This window comes from Oncorhynchus clarkii, chromosome 1 (assembly GCF_045791955.1).
Source record: "Oncorhynchus clarkii lewisi isolate Uvic-CL-2024 chromosome 1, UVic_Ocla_1.0, whole genome shotgun sequence".
Lineage (NCBI taxonomy): Eukaryota > Metazoa > Chordata > Actinopteri > Salmoniformes > Salmonidae > Oncorhynchus > Oncorhynchus clarkii.
This window is the reverse complement of record NC_092147.1, coordinates 81,217,483-81,239,912: the sequence shown is the minus strand read 5'-3', so window position 1 is coordinate 81,239,912 and position 22,430 is coordinate 81,217,483. Positions and strand designations below refer to the sequence as shown.

The 22,430-nt window shown below is 42.5% G+C and overlaps 1 protein-coding gene across 3 annotated transcripts in view; it reads left to right on the top strand.

Annotated features, from left to right (window-relative positions):
* LOC139413123 (calcium-activated potassium channel subunit alpha-1a-like) overlaps window positions 1-22,430 on the top strand; it is a 309,221-nt gene that overhangs the window by 254,726 nt on the left and 32,065 nt on the right. For 2 of the 3 annotated variants that reach the window (XM_071160220.1, XM_071160212.1), the window contains exon 19: window positions 17,020-17,113. In XM_071160220.1, coding sequence (XP_071016321.1) covers window positions 17,020-17,113 — 94 coding nt within the window. Of the gene's footprint in view, window positions 1-9,699; window positions 9,733-11,805; window positions 11,884-17,019; window positions 17,114-22,430 lie in introns of all 3 variants that reach the window. The other variant, XM_071160204.1, reaches the window with a different exon arrangement.

Sequence of the window (22,430 nt, the reverse complement as noted above, 5' to 3'; positions counted from 1 at the left end):
TTCATAATAGCGCTTGTTGGTTTTTGCGACTGCACTTGAAAAAAGTTATTGAAATGTTCAGGATTGACTGACCTTCATGTCTTATAGTAATGATGGACTGTCATTTATATTTGCTTATTGAACTGTTCTTGCCATAATATGGACTTGGTCTTTTACCAAATAGTACTATCTTCTTCCAACCTTGTCACAACACAACTGATTGGCTCAAACGCATTAAGAAGGAAAGAAATTCCCCAAATACATTTTTAACAATTTGCCAGCAGCATACCACCCTGCATACCACTGCTGGCTTGCTTCTGAAGCTAAGCAGGGTTGGTCCTGGTCAGTTTCTGGATGGGAGACCAGATGCTGCTGGAAGTGGTGTTGGAGGGCCAGTAGGAGGCACTCTTTCCTCTGGTCTAAAAAAATATCCAGATGTCTCTGATAGGATGTCTCAGATCACGACTTCATTCACATCTGAAATGGATTTTCCTCTCTGGATAATGCCCCAGGGCAGTGCCCTGTGTAGGGTGCTGTCAATCGGATGGGATGTTAAACGGGTGTCTTGACTCTCTGAAGTCATTAAAGATCCCATGGCACTTATCGTAAGAGTAGGGGTGTTAACCCCGGTGTCCTGGCTAAATTCCCAATCTGGCCCTCAAACCATCACGGTCACCTAATAATCCCCAGTTTACAATTGGCTCATTCATCCTCCCTCCTCTCCCCTGTAACTATTCCCCAGGTCGTTGCTGCAAATGAGAACATGTTCTCAGTCAACTTACCTGGTAAAATAATGGATCAATTAACAAGGCACACCTGTTAATTGAAATGTATTCCAGGTGACTACCTTGTGGAGCTGGTTGAGAGAATGCCAGGTGTGTGCAAAGCTGTCAAGGTAACGGGCTATTTGAATAATCTCAAATATAACACTTTTTTTGGGTTACTACATGATTCCATATGTGTTATTTCATAGTGTTGATGTCTTCACTATTATTCTACAACGTGGAAAATAGTACAAATAAAGAAAAGCCCTTGAATGAGTAGGAGTTCTACAACTTTTGACTGGTAGTGCATGTTAACTAGCTTAGGAGTATAACTCACATCTGCTTTTGACATCAGAATACGATTTGAGTACTGGTTATCTCCAAAATTGTTTAGTAGCTTTGACTGCATGTTGACAGTTCGTTCAGAGCCTGTTGCTAGCCACAGTACAAACTTACTTTTACCATGTTCCCGTGAAGCAATTCTAATGACAGTCCACCACAACATCATTTCTGATTAGCAAGGGGTAGGTAGTCTGTGTTTAAAAAAACACAGTTTGAGATCCTTGTGTTTGAGATCCTTGTGGGTTTTCTCCATTGGTGTCCATGGGAAATTGGACTTCCCAGGAAAACCAGGGGGGTGGGGCTTAGCGATTTATTGGCTCTTCACAATATCCCACCCTCTTTTGTGTCCACGCCCTGTTGCGTATGATGTAATTTTGCCGACTGTACTTTTAAAGTTTCTCACTGTTTACGTCCTCATTGCCAGACTTCCACCACGTTTCTCTTCAAGGTTCTCACTGTTTACATCCTCATTGCCAGACTTCCACCACGTTTCTCTTCAAGGTTCTCACTGTTTACATCCTCATTGCCAGACTTCCACCACGTTCCTCTTCAAGGTTCTCACCGTGGCTTATTACATGATTATACGTGATTATAAGACTCTTGTCTGTCAGAGTATTGTGGTATGTAGTTGTTGATTGTGTATCTCTCTTCATTATTATAGGACATGGGTTAATCTCCCTATGAGAAAACAATGAATATGATGAGTGTTTAGTTCTTTGGAAATACTTTTCCAGTTACCTTGCGATCGTGTCCCTCAGCCATGTTTCTCATCCAGCCCCAACCAGCCAACAGATAGGGATTGAGGGAGCTAGCTACTCCCCACGATTCATGGAAACAACTCTTGCTCTCTTTTCCCAGACTTGATCTTTGTCCCATCAAATGACTTCCTCCTCTTCCTCAGTAATCAGGAACACAGGAAAACATGTTCTGTTTCCTTGAAGGGATAGGTCACTTTATTAAGTTGTAGCTTATTTTACATTTACAGAGGGTGTTGTTGTTTCATCCACATTTTTACATTTGTTAGTTGGTTATTTAGCCACATCCAGATTGCTAGTGGAAACAGATGAAACCAGTGAGCGGTGCATTCAACAGCGTGGGAACTTAGCTCTCTGTTGCTCTTCTATCCCCATCTGATTTCCTCCTCAGCATTCTCCCACCATCTGGGAGTGAGCTCAGACTAGATTAGTGTCAACCGGCTGATGTTGAGTTTTTCCTCTTGTTTCCTCTCCGTCTGCACCTATAGCTGGCCATTCGGGAAGTTACTGATCTCTTTCCTCCGTCAGCCCCTCCTAGGATTTCAGGGAATCTTCCTGCCTTGGATTTCTTCCTGTTCTCTTTATTAAAGGGGAAATCTGCACTCGCTTCAACCATTTTTGGACTTATAAATTAATGATATGTACCCATTGATTCATGAAGAATATAACTTACCTCATGAGCTTAGTTCAACTGTCGGCCACCATCAGCTCCATTTATGAATTTGCAAATGGTTACATTTCTCCAGCCCCATCCCTCAGCTTTTTACCGAAAGGGGTGAAAATGCTCTGTTATTGTTTCAACTGCGGATTTCCCCATTTTACTCTGGAGAGAGAGAATAGGATCGCAATGTCTGTTAGGGATCGCAGTCATTGGATTTTCTCTCTGTCTTTTTTCTGTCTTTCGGGGTGGATAGGATGTCTCTGATAGGATGTCTCAGATCACAACTTCATTCACATCTGAAATTGATTTTCCTCTCTGGATAACTGGTTTCTTTTTGGATAGTGTTTTCTTATTTATTTAATGTATCTGCGAGGCACTTCACGTCGTATGTTATTAACATGTTACATTTTGATCACATGTTATGCAGAGTTGTTTGCCAATTGAAATAGTAGACATGTGAAACGCATAGCTCTGTCTAAATCTAAAGTGGTTGTTCTTCTTCCTTAGTAAGAGCAGTGATTCAGCTAGGAGGTGAACCTTGTGGAGGTCATCTTTGGGACAGACACACTGTTTTTGATCTCTTAGGGTATTGTTTGTCCCAGCTTATACTTTTTCTGGGGACCATCTGGGGTTCGATCCTGGGGGCTGGGGCTGCTGGGGCTGGGTCCTGCTGGGGCTGGACCTGCTGGGGCCTGCTGGGGCTGGACCTGCTGGGGCCTGCTGGGGCTGGGCCTGCTGGGACTGGGCCTGCTGGGGCCTGCTGGGGCTGGGCCTGCTGGGACTGGACCTGCTGGGGCTGGACCTGCTGGACCTGGGCCTGCTGGGGCTGGACCTGCTGGGGCTGGACCTGCTGGGACTGGACCTGCTGGGACTGGACCGGCAGGGGTTAGGGGAGAAGGGGTTTGGACCTGAAGCTGGGTCTGTGTGCTGTGAGCAAGTCTGGGTCTTACTTATGGAGGAAGGGAGGTGTGTGTGTGTATGTATGTAATAATGTGTGTGTGTGTCAGCAGCAGGCGTTCCTTATCCAGCCTGACGTGGAAATTATGTTTGCATTTTCATTTCTCTGGCCCTGCTGGTCCATCACCGAAACCTGCTCTGACAGCTCCTGTCCACCAGGCAAGCTTGGTTCCCCCTTCTCCCAACCGTGTTCCTCTGTCGCACTACCCCTCAGACGCTAGCCGGTTAGCCTGCCGCCTCTGCGGACGCGGGCAGATCGATAGCGACAGATGCCAGAGCCAGCGAGGGTCCCTGTTTGAGGGTGTGTGTCACAGGGCAGCCCTGGGCCTTCACTGTGACCTTTACTGTTGACGACAGAACAGAGCAGGGAGGGATAATATAGCTAGCTAGCTCACTGTCTGACTCATCCCAAATAGGACCATATTCCAAATATAATAGGACTCTATTCCCTATATAATAGCACCATATTCCCTATATAATAGGACCCTATTCCCTCTATAATATTACCCTATTCCCTATATAGTAGCACCATATTCCTTATATAGAAGCACCCTATTCTCTATATAGAAGCACCCTATTCTCTATATAATAGCACCCTATTCACTATATAGAAGCACCCTATTCTCTATATAATAGCACCCTATTCTCTACATAGTAGCACCCTATTCCTTAAATAGAAGCACCCTATTCTCTATATAGAAGCACCCTATTCTCTATATAGAAGCACCCTATTCACTATATAGAAGCACCCTATTCACTATATAGTAGCACCCTATTCCCTATATAGTAGCACCCTATACCCTATATAGTAGCACCCTATTCCCTATATAGTAGCACCCTATTCCTTATATAGAAGCACCCTATTCTCTATATAGAAGCACCCTATTCTCTATATAGAAGCACCCTATTTCCCATATAATAGCACTCTATTTCCTATATAATAGCACTCTATTTCCTATATAATAGCACCATTTTCCATATCTAATAGCACTCTATTCTCTAAATAATAGCACTCTATTTCCTATATAATAGCACTCTATTTCCTATATAATGGCACCATTTTCCATATCTAATAGCACTCTATTTCCTATATAATAGCACTCTATTCTCTATATAATAGCACTCTATTTCCTATATAATAGCACCATTTTCCATATCTAATAGCACTCTATTCTCTAAATAATAGCACCCTATTCTCTATATAGTAGCACCCTATTCCCTATATAGTAGCACCCTATTCCCTATATAGTAGCACCCTATTCCTTATATAGAAGGACCCTATTCTCTATATAGAAGCAACCTATTCTCTATATAGTAGCACCCTATTCCCTATATAATAGCACTCTATTCCCTATATAACAGCACTATATTCCCTATATAATAGCACTCTATTCCCTATATAATAGCACCATTTTCCTTATATAATAGCACTCTATTCCATATATAATAGCACTCTATTCCCTATATAATAGCACTCTATTCCCTATATAATAGCACTTTATTCCCTTTATAATAGCACTCTATTCCCTATATAATAGCACTCTATTCTCTATATAATAGCACTCTATTCCCTATATAATAGCACTCTATTCTCTATATAATAGGACCCTATTCCCTATATAATAGCACTCTATTCTCTATATAATAGCACTCTATTCCCTATATAATAGCACTCTATTCTCTATATAATAGCACTCTATTCCCTATATAATAGGACCCTGTTCCCTATATAGTTGGACCCTATTGCCTATATAATAGCACCCTATTCCCTATATAATAGGACCCTATTCCCTATATAATAGGACCCTATTCCTTAAATAATAACACTCTACTCTCTATATAATAGCACTATATTCCCTATATAATAGCACTCCATTCCCTATATAATAGCACTCTATTCCCTATATAATAGCACCCTATTCCCTATATATTGGCACTATATTCCCTATATAATAGCACTCTATTCCCTATATAATAGCACCCTATTCCCCATATAATAGCACTCTATTCCCTATATAATAGCACTCTATTCCCTATATAATAGCACTCTATTCTCTATATAATAGGACCCTATTCCAAATATAATAGGACTCTATTCCCTATATAATAGCACCATATTCTCTATATAATATGACCATATTCTCTATATAATAGCACTCTATTCTCTATATAATAGCACTCTATTCCCTATATAATAGCACTATATTCTCTATATAATAGCACTCTATTCCCTATATAATAGCACTCTATTCTCTATATAATAGCACTCTATTCCCTATATAATAGCACCCTATTCCCCATATAATAGCACTCTATTCCCTATATAATAGCACTCTATTCCCTATATAATAGCACTCTATTCTCTATATAATAGGACCCTATTCCAAATATAATAGGACTATATTCCCTATATAATAGCACCATATTCTCTATATAATATGACCATATTCTCTATATAATAGCACTCTATTCTCTATATAATAGCACTCTATTCCCTATATAATAGCACTATATTCTCTATATAATAGCACTCTATTCCCTATATAATAGCCCTCTATTCCCTATATAATAGCACTCTATTCCCTATATAATAGAACCCTATTCCTTATATAATAGCACTATATTCCCTATATAATAGCACTCTATTCCCTATATAATAGCACTCTATTCTCTATATAATAGCACTCTATTCCCTATATAATAGCACTCTATTCCCTATATAATAGCACTATTCCCTATATAATAGCACTCTATTCCCTATATAATAGCACTCTATTCCCTATATAATAGCACTCTATTCCCTATATAATAGGACCCTATTCCCTATATAGTTGGACCCTATTCCCTATATAATAGCACTCTATTCCCTATATAATAGCACTATATTCCCTATATAATAGCACTATATTCCCTATATAATAGCACTCTATTCCCTATATAATAGCACTCTATTCCCTATATAATAGCACTCTATTCCCTATATAATAGCACTCTAATCCCTATATAATAGCACCCTATTCCCTGTATAATAGCACCCTATTCCCTGTATAATAGCACCCTATTCCCTATATAATAGCACCCTATACCTTATATAAAACCGCCCTATTCCTTATATAGTGCCCTATTCCTTAAGCTCCTGAGTGGCGCACTGGTCCAAGGCACTGCATCTCAGTGTAAGAGGCGTCACTACAGTCCCTGGTTCTATTCCAGAGTCACATAGGGTGGCACACAATTGGCCCAGCGTCTATCACATTCTACCTAATGGAGTTACAGGCCTACTCAGGTTATAGTCAGACTATCACATTCTACCTAATGGAGTTACAGGTCTACTCAGGTTGGTTATAGTCAGACTATCACATTCTACCTAATGGAGTTACAGGCCTACTCAGGTTATAGTCAGACTATCACATTCTACCTAATGGAGTTATAGGCCTACTCAGGTTGGTTATAGTCAGACTATCACATTCTACCTAATGGAGTTATAGGCCTACTCAGGTTGGTTATAGTCAGACTATCACATTCTACCTAATGGAGTTATAGGCCTACTCAGGTTGGTTATAGTCAGACTATCACATTCTACCTAATGGAGTTACAGGTCTACTCAGGTTGGTTATAGTCAGACTATCACATTCTACCTAATGGAGTTACTGGCCTACTCAGGTTGGTTATAGTCAGACTATCACATTCAACCTAATGGAGTTCTAGGCCTACTCAGGTTGGTTATAGTCAGACTATCACATTCTACCTAATGGAGTTATAGGCCTACTCAGGTTGGTTATAGTCAGACTATCACATTCTACCTAATGGAGTTATAGGCCTACTCAGGTTGGTTATAGTCAGACTATCACATTCTACCTAATGGAGTTATAGGCCTACTCAGGTTGGTTATAGTCAGACTATCACATTCTACCTAATGGAGTTACAGGTCTACTCAGGTTGGTTATAGTCAGACTATCACATTCTACCTAATGGAGTTACTGGCCTACTCAGGTTGGTTATAGTCAGACTATCACATTCAACCTAATGGAGTTCTAGGCCTACTCAGGCTGGTTATAGTCAGAATATCACATTCTACCTAATGGAGTTTTAGGCCTACTCAGGCTGGTTATAGTCAGAATATTCACTCTATACTGTAGACCATATAGCCAATCTATGCTATCTAAAAAGGACTAAAGACAGAAACATATCTTTTGGTTCCATTTCAACATATTTGTTAGTGAAACCAAAGTGCTGTAACATTTATAAATTAAGTCAAATAGCCAAGTACACATGCCAACACTTTCAAATGTTCAAATCTATAGCACAGAAAAACATGGACTGTCAAGCGCATTGCAAATTCTGAACCGCTGGTCAGCAACATAATAAACTAAAGCACTGATCATTGGGAAAGAGATCAGAATGACTGCTATGGCTTGATCCATACATTAAATAATAAATAGGTAGCCTAGCCTACAAAACTTAAACAATCCATGTGTTCAAATCAAAAGGCCTGATTAACATGACATCAATAACACAGCCACATCCCGAATCCCCGGTGCCGACACATTCAGAAATCAAAAGGCCTGATTAACATGACATCAATAACACAGCCATATCCCGAATCCCCGGTGCCGACACATTCACAAATCAAACGGCCTGATTAACATGACATCAATAACACAGCCACATCCCGAATCCCCGGTGCCGACACATTCACAAATCAAACGGCCTGATTAACATGACATCAATAACACAGCCACATCCCGAATCCCCGGTGCCGACACATTCACAAATCAAAAGGCCTGATTAACATGACATCAATAACACAGCCACATCCCGAGTCCCCGGTGCCGACACATTCACAAATCAAAAGGCCTGATTAACATGACATCAATAACACAGCCACATCCTGAGTCCCCGGTGCCGACACATTCACAAATCAAAAGGCCTGATTAACATGACATCAATAACACAGCCACATCCCGAATCCCGGTGCCGAAACATTCACAAATCAAAAGATGGTTTCGTATTTCGTTTAAAAGCTCTGACAAAGGCCAAGAGAACACGAAACACTTTTCAATGAGGAAACAGAAATCCACTTTGGGGGCTACATGTTTTCAAAGATGTAGCCTACGATGCGATACTGGTGATCGTTTTAAGGAGAACAAAAACTACTTAGCCTACATTTGAACACCACCGCAGATGATTCACTACTTGGCATCTTCCCAATTAAGTAACCTAGATTAGTTGTTTGGCTACTTGAAGAGAACTAGGGCCTGTCACTCGCACCTCTTCCAATGCATTGTGGAATAGTGCGCATCAAATTCTACTAATATAGAAGCTGAAATTTGTATAACATCCTGGCATTCAAACCGTACTTGCTTTTTGAAAATGCAGATACTCCCGAGAAGGCATCATGCGTGATTGCTTTGTTTCACGTTATTGGTTCATTTCCCTTTTCAAAATGTTGCATACTTAATTTTTTCGCATACTCAAACAGTCTGCTATTTAGGACACAGGTACTGTATGGGTATTCAGACACAGCCACTAACTATGGTGTGTTAGGGGTGCTCCGGTCCAGACGGTGGTGTGTGTGTTTGTCCCTCCCTCATGTGTTATCGAGAGTTATGGGTAGACGTTTGTGTGACTGTCTCTCTGGTTGGGTTTGGTGTGTGTTCTGTTCAGTTTGTGGTCTCGGCTCATCCGTTCTGTATTGAATACTCCGCTACCCTGGAAGCTTAGCCCCGACCCTTTTGATGAAGCTCCACAAACCCCTCTTGATAGCGCCATGATAGACCCACCCTAACCCTGATCGATCAATCAATCAATGCTTGGGCTAGTTTCAATGTAAGGGGAACAACTTCAACGCATTGCTGAGCTACTTGTGAAGTGGTGCTTAGCAGTGAGTTCAGTTCATCTGAAAAGGATTCCTAGCCGTGAAAGAGGCTTTTGATATTGTCCCACAGTTTTGTTCCATTTTCCAGAAGCACAGCGTTATCCCCTCCTTAGTTTTACCTAGCTCTCTCTGTGCCCATACAATCTGTCACTCTCATTCACCCCATCCATCGCCGTTTTGCACTGTTCTCTCCATTCAGCTCACATTTTGCGCCACCACCGATGTGCTTTAAAATAGTGCTAATTCACTGTCTAACCATTTTCTTTTTACATCTGTCTGTCTGTCTCTGTCCATCTCCCTCATCATGATCATCACCACTCTCTTCCTCCATGTAACCTGTCATTTGTCTCTTGCACTTTTCCTCAGCCAAATATAAGTATAATGGATATGTCAGATCACGTAAGTGTGTTTCTCTGTCCCTCCCCATCCTTGCTTCTGCGATCAACCCCCCCACCCAAACCCCTCCTTGTGTTTAAACCTGTACTAGTCTCTCCCCCCCCCCCCCCCCCAAGTGTTAATACAATGCTCTGGTTTGGTGTCCCCCTTTAGTTGTAGAATGCAAAGCTACCATCTTAAAGTCTCTTCTGTACATGATGTGAATTGATACAGAGGCCCTTGACAATAATAACAGAGTTTATCCACAGATTGTCCACAACGATGATGTGTAAATTAATCTCATTGCCTGGCGTGTTATAAGCCCCCCTCCCTTCTCACATCAAAAAAGACATACAGTACATTCGGAAAGTATTCAGACCCTTTGACTTTTTCCACATTTTGTTACGTTACAGCCTTATTCTAAAATGCACAAATATTTTTTTTATATCAGCAATCTACACACAATACCAAATAATGACAAAGCAAAACTGTTTTTTTGAAGTGTATGCGAATGTATTAAAAATAAAAACAGAAATACCTTATTTACATAAGTATTCAGACCCTTTGCTATGAGACTCAACACTGAGCTCAGGTGCATCCTGTTTCCATTGATCATCCTTGAGATGTTTCTACAACTTGATTGTGGTAAATGAGGACATTTACCTGTGGTAAATTCAATTGATTGGACATGACTTGAAAAGGCACACACCTGTCTATATAAGGTCCCACAGTTGACAGTGCATGTCAGATCTAAAACCAAGCCATTAGGTCGAAGGAATTGCCCGTACAGCTCCGAGACACAGATCTGGGGAAGGATAGCAAAACATTTCTGCAGCATTGAAGGTCCCCAAGAACACAGTGGCCTCCATCATTCTTAAATGGAAGAAGTTTGGAACCACCAAAACTCTTCCTAGAGCTGGCTGCCCGGCCAAACTGAGCAGTCGGGGGAGAAGAGCCTTGGTCAGGGAGGTGACCAAGAACCTGATGGTCACTCTGACAGAGCTCTAGATTTCCTCTGTGGAGATGGGAGAACCAACCAGAAGGACAACCATCTCTGCAGCACTCCACCAATCAGGCCTTTATGGTAGACTGGGAAGCCACTCCTCAGTAAAAGGCGCATGACAGCCCACTTGGAGTTTGCCAAAAGGGCACCTAAAGGACTCTCAAACCATGACAAACAAGATTCTCTGGTCTGATGAATCTAAGATTGAACTATTTGGCCTGAATGCCAAGTGTCACGTCTTGAGGAAACCTGGCACCATCTCTACAGTGAAGCATGGTGGTGACAGCATCATGCTGTGGTGATGTTTTTCAGTGGCAGGTACTGGGAGACTAGTCAGGATCGAGAGAAAGATGAACGGAGAAAAGTACAGAGAGATCCTTGATGAAAACCTACTCCAGAGCACTCAGGAACTCAGACTGGGGCAATGGTTCACCTTCCAACAGGACAACGACCCAAAGCACACAGCAAAGACAAAGCAGGAGTGGCTTCGGGACCAGTCTCTGAATGTCCTTGAGTGGCCCAGCCAGAGCCCAGACTTGAACCCGATCGAACATCTCTGAAGCGACCTGAAAATAGCTGTGCAGCGACGCTCCCCATCCAACTTGAGCTTGAGAGGATCTGCAGAGAATAATGGGAGAAACTCCCCAAATACAGGTGTGCCAAGCTTGTAGCGTCATACCCAAGAAGACTCAAGGCTGTCAAGGGTCTGAATACTTTGTGTAAATGTGATGTTTCAGTTTTTTATTTTTAATAAATTAGCAAACATTTTGAAAAACCTGGTTTTGCTTTGTTGTTATGGGGAATTGTGTGTAGATTAATGAGGGAAAAAACAATTTCTCAAATTTTAGAATAAGGCTGTAACCCAACAAAATGTGTAAAACTTTGAGGGATCTGAATACATTCCGAAGGCCCTGTAGATAACGTCATTATCTTCTAGGTGACCTAGCTAATTCAGTACCTAACTGTATAACATACATATCCTTTCATATACTTAACATATATTTGTAGCAAATGATTTAAGATCTATGCTCTGTTCTTGATGACGTTGTGTTCAGCTCAGTAAGGTTGTGTTTGTGTTGTGCTGCGTCGAGCAGCAGAGGGCGCTACAACACCAGGAAAAACTGGAAGTCAAAAAGAGACCGGCGTTCGTTTCAAAGCAGATTGCAATTTAGGTAAATCTCTCAGTATAAAGTATAGCGTTGAACAAATGTACTAATTTCTATCTTGTGTCATATAGATAATGTGAATGTTAATTGTTAAATGCTTTTTGTTTGTTATAATGTTGTTTTCAGTTTTTATTATCCTACAGTTTATTAACCATTTCAGATGCTTACTGTATAATACACAGCTTTCTGTGTTTGTCATAACTACATAGGATACTGTATGATACATAACAAAAATAACTGTAATGATAAAAATAACCACATTAATTCTAAAAAATAATCCAATACTAGTAATACAAGTTCTACAAAATAATACATAATGTTACACAGCAAAAAATACCCAAACATACTATGATACCAACGTAGTACCCAGCACAGGTAGGCCTAATATTAATACACAAATCAAACTCAGCTCAGATACAATAAACAAACAACAGTATCCTCTCCGCTGTCCCGTCCTCTCTGTGATTTGCATAGGACCCTGATGGGGGCTTGCATGCGTGATGGCCCCATCTAATCATAAGCATTTCTGGTAGGGACAGTTGCCGTCTGGGCTGTTCTGAGTGCACAGTGGACCTGCCAGGGTGTGTGAGTGCGCTCGAACACTGCGCGTGTTTGACAAGGGACAGATGAATCCAGGAGCTATCGGTGATGCTCTGTAAATCAAGGAGGCAGCTGACAGCTGGGATAAACCTCTGTTTAGTGCTCCGGGGGGGGGGGGGGGGGACCGGCCAAAACCATGACACACACACAAACCACAACACACACAGCAACCAAACAACCTACTTTACCGTAATCTGTAATACCATACATTGTGGTAGAGATGAGGTTCCACTGTGGAGAGGTTTTGAACATGATTTGCCTGGGTATTTACACACAGACTGTGTTACTGCTGTGTTCTAAAACGCCACTGTAGCACAACGGAGCAAGGGAGAGAAAAGCACATGTTTATTGTTTATTAGGAATGGAAAAAATAAATGTCATATTTAGGTGTCATCGTCAATTACCGAGAAAATGACTGGTTTCAAGAAAGAAATGGTCCAACAATGAAAGTCACATACATTTTTCTCATTTAAATATTTAGTGATGCAGGAGAAATTATTAATAATTTATGTAACATTGTTTTAATAAGGATTTATTTTGTCTCAGTGTTTATAACTACGGATGAGCATGTTTACTGTACATGTTTTTTTTTAAAGCAGAAATGTAACATTTATCCTAAAATGTTTGGCCTGCTGAATATAATAACAAATAGCTTTTTTAACACACAATTTAATATTTCCCAGCACAAGATAAATTATAAAGTAAATACCATTGTCTTTCTATCTATCTAGCAACCTCCGTCTCTCCAGCCTTTCTGCCTCACTCTGTTTATTCTCCATTGTTTGACAGTAAAGGATGAAGTTAGATCGTCTTTACAAAACCCATCAATTAAAATCTCCAACTGCACCACGCCCTCCTCCTGCATCACGTCTAACGCCATTCACCCCCAAGCACCGCCTCGCCCCTCCCGCCACAAGGACCCCCTGGCCCCCCGGGACGCGGACCCCGCCGTACTTCTTGTTAATAACCGTAAAGGAAGCCTGCTTCCTCCGAGGGTGGGGCTGGGTCTTGGGCCCCACGTGGGGCTCCGCTTCAGTATCTCCGGCCCCAGCAGGGGGGACGGGACGGGCCGGGTCCTGACCGAACAGAGCAGGCTGAACCGGGCCCGCAGCCTGCCGGTGAAATACCGCTACCACCCCAGTAACGCAGCGCTGCACGACCACAGCAGCAGCAGGGCCTGTAGGTTGCCCCCCTTGGCAAGATGCATCAGTCCCTGTCAGTTCCTAACACCCTGTACTGTCCTGTCACACTGCGTCCGTCGCCTGCCTTCACTGAGCTGCTCCTAGCTGCTGCTAGTTGTAAATACCACCCTCACCACTGCTACTGCTTTGCATGGAAGCAGCTCTCATGCACTCAGCAATGCAACACCCAGTGCTGTGTGTGTGGCTGCCAAGCTATGGAATAGGACCAGTAGATGACTTTCTACTACCTGGCTTAGTAATAGATCACATGTAGTTCTTAGCCCATGAAGTCCTTACTGTTTTATTGCATTTGAATAGATGCCTTGAGAAGTTTGAGTAGTTTTTATTTGATTTAAATTACATTTGAGTGATGATGTGACAATATTGCTGCCCTGATCATTGACAACAACAGTCTGCTATATCAATCTCAGAGAGACTGTTGTGTAGAAATCAGTTTAGTTTTCAAAGTATTGTAATGTCATTGGTACAGTAACAGTCACATACAAGCTGTGATCTCCATGGCTGCAGTGCAGAACATGTTCTTTCATTGTTGGTGATCTAAATTGGTGTCGTTGTTGTGCGTAAATCCCACCAGCTTTTAACAGAACTGTTTGATCACACGGCCAAGGATATGAGACTGGCTAGGCCCAGAGATATGAGACTGGCTAGGCCCAGAGATATGAGACTGGCTAGGTCCAGAGATATGAGACTGGATGTTTCTACCAACATAGAACAATAAGCCAACAGGAAATAATATTTTATTCTGTGATATTTTCACAAAGTGGATTAGACTAGAGAGCGATGCGGTTGTAAAGTGGAAAGCGCTTTCTTGTGATATTAGCTATTCAGGACATCCACATTTGCAGAGCGGAAATGTCAGAGAATGGCATTTTATTAGGGGGCAAAGCCGCATTTTTATATTTTATTAGTGCAATTAGGTGACAGTCTAGAAGGGATGCTCAGACGGTAATGAAATGTCCTTGGTGCTCAGAGCAGTCAGCGCTTGCAGCTACGCTACATTGATTTGCATTAATATCATGCTGTAGTATTGATTTCTAATCAATGCACTAATACAGGGTTTGAAGTGGCTTTGGCATTTGTGTGCTGTGGAGAATGTGGAGTGAATAAGAAAAGTGCCTGGGTGCCCTGTCTGACTCTGAAAGCCTTTGGAACTCACAGACAGACAGTAGAAAAGTCTGGTCTTAGCTAAACTGAAAGTCTTCAGTAGGTTACTGGGCCTGGACTAATCTCTAGCTGGGTTTTTCTCTTAGTCTTCTGTCTGTGTCTGGTTCAGAGAAAACTTTTAATCTCCTGCAGAGTGAGGAGTAGCTGACAGGAAAATGAACGTCTATCAGATCAAGCTAATCTAAAACTTCAGAGTGCTGCCTGACTGTAGTGCAAGATTCATTTAATGGGAAATGTCACAATTGTTCAACTTCATATTCATCATCTCCAGCACCATCCCAACATCAGCAAATGTGAAAATGAAGTGTTTCTATGTTTTGTAGTAAAAAGGTGTTTCCAATGACATCATCAACCAATTAGTAGGCAATGGCAGATAGGAGCGTTGAGCCAGTAACCGAAAGGTTGCTGGATCTAATCCCAGAACTGACAAGGTACAAATCTGTCGTTCTGCCCCTGACAGTTAACCCACTGTTCCCTGGGCACCGATGACGTTAATATCGAATAAGGCAGCCCCCCACGCCTCTCTGGTTCGGAGAGTTTGGATTAAATGCGGAAAACACATTTCAGTTAAATGCAATCAGTTGTACAACTGACTAGGTATCCCCTTTCCTTTTTCATGATTGGTTAAAATCACACCGATGTCATCGTAAACACTTATCATCCTCTATCTGTTTTACTACAAAACATAGAAACGCTCAATTTTCACCTATGTTGATGTTGGGATGGTGCTGGAGATCATGAATATGGAGTATCATTTTTTTGTAATGTTCCTTTTAAAGCTGTGCTCAGCAAGTTTATTGTTTGAATGTATTTAATACTTCTTATATAGATTATTAATGCATCAACCCCAATTATTTTTTCATATAGTATATTTCAGCTATTTTAAAGGGTTATTTTGAGCTTCATCTAGCTACTGGTAGGTAGTGTGTGCAGAAAACTAGCCATAATGCTAATGCTAGGCTACTCAATAATTTCCTGTTTGGAGTACTGGTTGTGCATGTGATTGGCTACTCTGGGATGCTTGTGCAGTCCTGATTGGCTGAGTGCTTGTGGCATGGATCTTAAGACCTGTAGAAGAGCCATTGTGCTCTGTAGCTAGGGTTGCAAAATTCCGGTAACTTTCCTAAAATTGGTAGGAGTATTCCGGATTTCCTTCTTATTGCCTCCTGACTTATTCCCTCCGGAAAATCTTGGAATTTTGGTAAAGTTACTGGAATTTTGAAACCCTATCCATAGCTAGAGCAGGAATGATGGGGTGAGTGTCTGCCTCATTAGTCATCCATTCAAAACAACCAAACTGCACAGAACCATCCTCTCTCTCTGTCTCTCTCTCTGTCTTTCTGTCTCTCTCTCTCTGTCTTTCTCTCTCTCTCTCTCTCTCTCTCTTTCTCTCTCTCTCTGTTTTTCTGTCTCTCTGTCTTTCTCTCTCTCTGTCTTTCTCTCTCTCTCTCTCTCTCTTTCTCTCTCTCTCTGTTTTTCTGTCTCTCTGTCTTTCTCTCTCTCTCTCTGTCTCTCTCTCTGTCTTTATGTCTCTCTCTCTCTGTCTTTCTGTCTCTCTCTCTCTCTCTGTCTTTCTCTCTCTCTCTCTCTCTCTCTCTCTCTCTCTCTTTCTCTCTCTCTCTGTTTTTCTGTCTCTCTGTCTTTCTCTCTCTCTCTCTCTCTCTTTCTCTCTATCTCTGTCATTGATTCTGTCCACGATACGCTGTTGACAATGACAGTCCGTCCTAGTCACATGGCCCGTACTGGCTGACCTAGGGAAGCATGGGCACACTGATGCAGACTGCTAGAGGTCCAACCACATGCAGTCTTGACTGGATCTAAAGAGAGATACCAGAGCTAAAGTGATCCAGTACCACTATATAGAACCCAGTCCAGAGGAACCGAACCAAAATGTTGGGGTTTTGGCGGAGTAAGCAGATGTCAAGTCTTACTAGGTGGTTTTTCTTTTCTCAAATGGACCTTTGTCCCCGTAATAACTAAGGTGTTCTCTTTCTGTCAGTCTTCTGTCTGATTATGACATGTTGTTTTATGAGTTTTTTGTTGTTGTCTGTGTTTAGTTTTTTTGCGACAGCTGATTTATTGAGTGTTGGCTTTGGTGTTCTTTGACATGTCAGTTCCAGCTCACATTAACCTCCCCGTCTGTCCTTAGCCTGACACTCTTTGCATGTGTTTGCAGTTGAAGACGAGCACCCGTCAACTCTGTCGCCCAAAAAAAAGCAGCGGAACGGAGGCATGCGAAACTCACCCAACAACTCCCCCAACATGATGAGGTAAGATATTGATTTGATGCTTCAAACAGAAAGATAGAAAGGAAGTGAGAGGGTGAGAGGGAGGAGTAGGAGAGAGAAAGAGAGATGAATGGTTGGTGGGAGTGGGGAAGGGGCGATCGAATAAGAGTAAGAAAGTTCAAGTGAGGGGTGGAGAAGGACAAGGGGTTAGATGGTGGTGGGACTGTTGGAGGAGGGAGCGAAGAAGCAAGGGAGCCGAGCAGAGGAGAGGGAGAACAAAGTGAGAGTCAGAAGAGGAGAGAACAGCTGGGCTGTTTAGGCTGGCATGCTGTCAGACTGGGTAATGACAGAGCTGAAATATTCCTGTCATGAAAGACAGTCTGTGTGAGGGGGAGTAGCTGTTTGGGGGAAAAACTGGCTTTAAAGTATCATCTGTCACCCCACCACCTTGAGTTCATCCAAATTCATCCCCCCTCCGACCCCTCCCGCCCACATGTAGTCCTTAAACAACGCTGGCACTAACGACACCAGCAACCAATCAGAGTCCTCCCCGTGGTTCCTTTGCCCCGGGGCAGTGGGATCTATTGTGGGACCCCTGCGACTACTGTTTCTGCTACTTAAGGCCATATGTGAGATGTATTATCGCAATCAAAAATGAATTTGCAATATTACCTTCCTATTCTCCTGTCCTCTGGAATTAAATTGCCGTTAATTGACTTTGAAAGATGAAAGGGTTTAGGTTTTTGTGCGAAAGTAGAGAGACGTTGGTAGGAACATGACAGCATGAAAAATGCAGAGATAGAGATGGGGGGGGGGCTGTCCGATCTGGGTGGCAGGGTGGAAGCACAGTGGTGAAGATGGGTGGGGGCTGTCCGATCTGGGTGGCAGGGTGGAAGCACAGTGGTGAAGATGGGTGAAAACATGGTCACTCACAGCATAGATCCACTTCCTTTTAAATGAGAGTGATTGTTAGAGACCTGTATCTTACTGTATAAATATACAATCTCCTAATGATGCTGTGTACTTTTTGTCATGTGAGTCACAAAGTATTTGGAGCTGAAGAGCATATATTTCCACATTAACTAATATTAGATTTAGAAAAAAGCTATTGTCTTCAAATTGTAAAAAAATCAGAACAAAATTTTTAAACTATCATGAAAAAGAAAACAAGCATGACAATGTATCCATTTGGTTGTTGTTCAATTCGATCCTTAACCGAAAACAACACATTAATTAAAGATTCTATAATTATGTTTGCAAATTTCTTCTCACAACCAAGGTTACCTAATTTTCTCATAGTTTCAAGTTTAAATGTAATGTGCACAAGTTCAGTGAAATGCCTTTCTTGCAGCTCTAAACCCAACGATGTAGTAATCAATATCAATGAGTCAGATACACAAAGTACTAGAAAGATGGTACTGTTCATTTAAACATTGTATTTTGGTTTATAGGATCATTTTCTGTGTACTGTATGTTCTCTGCAAAACTCAATGGAATCCTTTGGTGGGCTTTGTATGGCAGAGCTGGTTGTTACTCGGGTCCCATTAGGGCATCTTTGAACAGCAGCCAACAGAAGTGCTCTGTATGATTGTATGTACTGCTTGTCTGTTGTACATGTTAGGCTAACCCTCAGTTCTCAACAAAACAAACAATTAAACGAGCCCTCCAACACACGCCCAACCATTAGCCCAACACATAGTCTTATCCTTCAGTCTCGTCTGCAAAGAGAGCAGCGTTGGAGATGCCCTTGTTTCAAAAGAGCAAACCTCGACAAAAGAAAGAAAAACTGGCACACTTCCAGATAACTGCTAGTTTAGATGGCTGCTAGTTAAGACGGCTGCTAGTTTAGATGGCTGCTAGTTTAGATGGCTGCTAGTTAAGATGGCTGCTAGTTTAGATGGCTGCTAGTTAAGATGGCTGCTAGTTAAGATGGCTGCTAGTTTAGATGGCTGCTAGTTTAGATGGCTGCTAGTTTAGACGGCTGCTAGTTAAGACTGCTGCTAGTTAAGACGGCTGCTAGTTTAGACGGCTGCTACTTTAGACGGCTGCTAGTTTAGACGGATGCTAGTTAAGACAGCTGCTAGTTTAGACGGCTGCTAGTTAAGACGGCTGCTAGTTTAGACGGCTGCTAGTTAAGATGGATGCTAGTTAAGATGACTGCTAGTTTAGATGGCTGCTAGTTTAGATGGCTGCTAGTTAAGATGGCTGCTAGTTTAGATGGCTGCTAGTTTAGATGGCTGCTAGTTAAGACGGCTGCTAGTTTAGACGGCTGCTAGTTAAGATGGATGCTAGTTAACATGGCTGCTAGTTTAGATGGCTGCTAGTTTAGATGGCTGCTAGTTAAGATGGCTGCTAGTTTAGATGGCTGCTAGTTTAGATGTCTGCTAGTTAAGATGGCTGCTAGTTAAGATGGCTGCTAGTTAAGATGGCTGCTAGTTAAGATGGCTGCTAGTTTAGACGGCTGCTAGTTTAGACGGCTGCTAGTTTAGACGGCTGCTAGTTAAGACGGCTGCTAGTTAAGACGGCTGCTAGTTTAGACGGCTGCTAGTTTAGACGGCTGCTAGTTAAGACGGCTGCTAGTTTAGACGGCTGCTAGTTTAGACGGCTGCTAGTTTAGACGGCTGCTAGTTTAGACGGCTGCTAGTTTAGACGGCTGCTAGTTTAGATGGATGCTAGTTAAGATGGATGCTAGTTTAGACGGCTGCTAGTTTAGACGGCTGCTAGTTAAGACGGCTGCTAGTTAAGACGGCTGCTAGTTTAGACGGCTGCTAGTTTAGACGGCTGCTAGTTTAGACGGCTGCTAGTTAAGACGGCTGCTAGTTTAGACGGCTGCTAGTTTAGACGGCTGCTAGTTTAGACGGCTGCTAGTTTAGACGGCTGCTAGTTTAGACGGCTGCTAGTTTAGACGGCTGCTAGTTTAGACGGCTGCTAGTTTAGACGGATGCTAGTTAAGATGGATGCTAGTTTAGACGGCTGCTAGTTTAGACGGCTGCTAGTTAAGACGGCTGCTAGTTAAGATGGCTGCTAGTTTAGACGGCTGCTAGTTTAGATGGATGCTAGTTAAGATGAATGCTAGTTTAGATGGCTGCTAGTTTAGATGGCTGCTAGTTTAGACGGCTGCTATTTAAGATGGCTGCTAGTTTAGACGGCTGCTAGTTTAGATGGATGCTAGTTAAGATGAATGCTAGTTTAGATGGCTGCTAGTTTAGATGGCTGCTAGTTAAGATGGCTGCTAGTTTAGATGGATGCTAGTTAAGATGGCTGCTAGTTTAGATGGCTGCTAGTTAAGATGGCTGCTAGTTTAGACGGCTGCTAGTTTAGACGGCTGCTAGTTAAGATGGCTGCTAGTTTAGATGGCTGCTAGTTTAGACGTCTGCTAGTTAAGATGGCTGCTAGTTTAGACGGCTGCTAGTTTTTGTTTCTTAACAAAACCTTATTTTTTCTCTCTCTCTCTCATTCTCTCCTCTGCTGAGGAGATGGTCCCCATTTGCCGTGTAATATATGCATCTCCTCTTTGATCTCACAGTGATAATAATTCTTAGGAGTTATTTACTTGGTTTTGAAAATGCTTCAAAGCGGTGTCAAAGTTTCTCTGCTTTAGGGGTGCTTGTGTATTCGGCTGGCTCTTGGGGCTGCGGATGACAGGTCCTCTGTTCTAGGTGTAGGCTTTTTCAAGTCATAGCCCTCAGCAAAACATCAAATTACCCAGCGCCGACCACAGCCCCTTCCTTTCCCCACAGCCCCTGTCAATATATGATACCATATATATTAAATACTTACGCTTTACAAGGTGTATTTTATGCACAATGAAAAGTGATTGTTTGAGGTAGCCGTAGGGATACTTTACTCTACAAGGAAGGAGGGGGAAAAACACAGCAGAGAGAGAGAGAGTGTGTATACCATATCAAGTCTGGTTTTTACAGGACTTGCTGCCTGAAGGCCTCTGTAAATAAATAATGATCAACAGATTGGCTGTGGGTTTTTGAAAAGCATGTTTTTGTCAGTTTGCATGATGGGGAGAACTTTCAAAGCGAGAGGCTGCCTTCATAGCCTGCTGGAGAGGGATTGGGGGAGCATACCCATCCCAAGCTAGTGACTGCTGAGCGATGCACTGGAATAACTATGTTTGAAATATACACTGAGGGACAGTTGGAGAGGGACGGTTGGAGAGGGACAGTTGGAGAGGGAGGGAGAGAGGGAGTGGGGGTATAGAGATGGAGAGACGGGGGAGGGAGAGAAAGAGGGCAAATTCTCCTTTGTTATGGGCTGTCTTTTATTGCCTAGGTTACTTTATTGTACAGTTTACTTGGCAGAAACTATAGGCCTTTTCTTTAGGCAAGGCAATTAAATGCAAATATATTGCAATGCACAGTAAATTCTCTTTTGATACCATGTTGATTTTCTAGCTGATTTAAATGTTTTGTTTAATATTCTACAAAATATGTTTTTGTACTGGCTAGATATCTGATATCTGAAACGGTTAGTCTGGGAGCCGGCTCAGCCTGTGTAAATACAAAGTAATTTCCCAATCCGCCAATCTGACATGTCATTGAGCGAACGAGCTGTGTTCGCCATAACCATCGTAGTGTTCTGTTCCACGCGTGAACGGCATGCTCCTGTCCGGGAATTAACACCATTCTAACCCTTTTGATCGGTAAGGAGACTAATTGTGCTATACTCAGGACGTCACACGTATGTCCCCTGGGCGTGGTGTGGCGGACACAAGTGTCACGTCTGTTAACCTCCAGTTCCCCTGATTGGTTCTAGGGTAGAGGAAAGAGAGAGAGAAGGGGAGAGGGGAGGAGCAAAGGAGAGAAAAATAGAGGTGAGGAATGGAAAGGAGAGGAGGAGATTAGAAGAGGAGAGAGAGGAGAGAGAGGAAATAGGGGAGAGGGGGAAAGAGAGGAGATGAGGAAATAGGGGAGAGAGAGGAGAGAGAGGAAATAGGGGAGAGGGGGAAAGAGAGGAGATGAGGAAATAGGGGAGAGAGAGGAGAGAGAGGAAATAGGGGAGAGGGGGAAAGAGAGGAGATGAGGAAATAGGGGAGAGAGAGGAGAGAGAGGAAATAGGGGAGAGAGAGGAGATGAGGAAATAGGGGAGAGAGAGGAAATAGGGGAGAGGGGGAGAGAGAGGAGACGAAATAGGGGAGAGAGAGGAGAGAGAGGAAATAGGAGAGAGGAAGAGAGAGAGGAGATGAGAGGAAATAGGGGAGAGAGAGGAGATGAGAGGAAATAGGGGAGAGGAGGAGATGAGAGGAGACGAAATAGGGGAGAGAGGAGATGAGAGGAAATAGGGGAGAGGAGGAGAGAGAGGAGATGAGAGGAAATAGGGGAGAGGAGGAGAGAGCGGAGATGAGAGG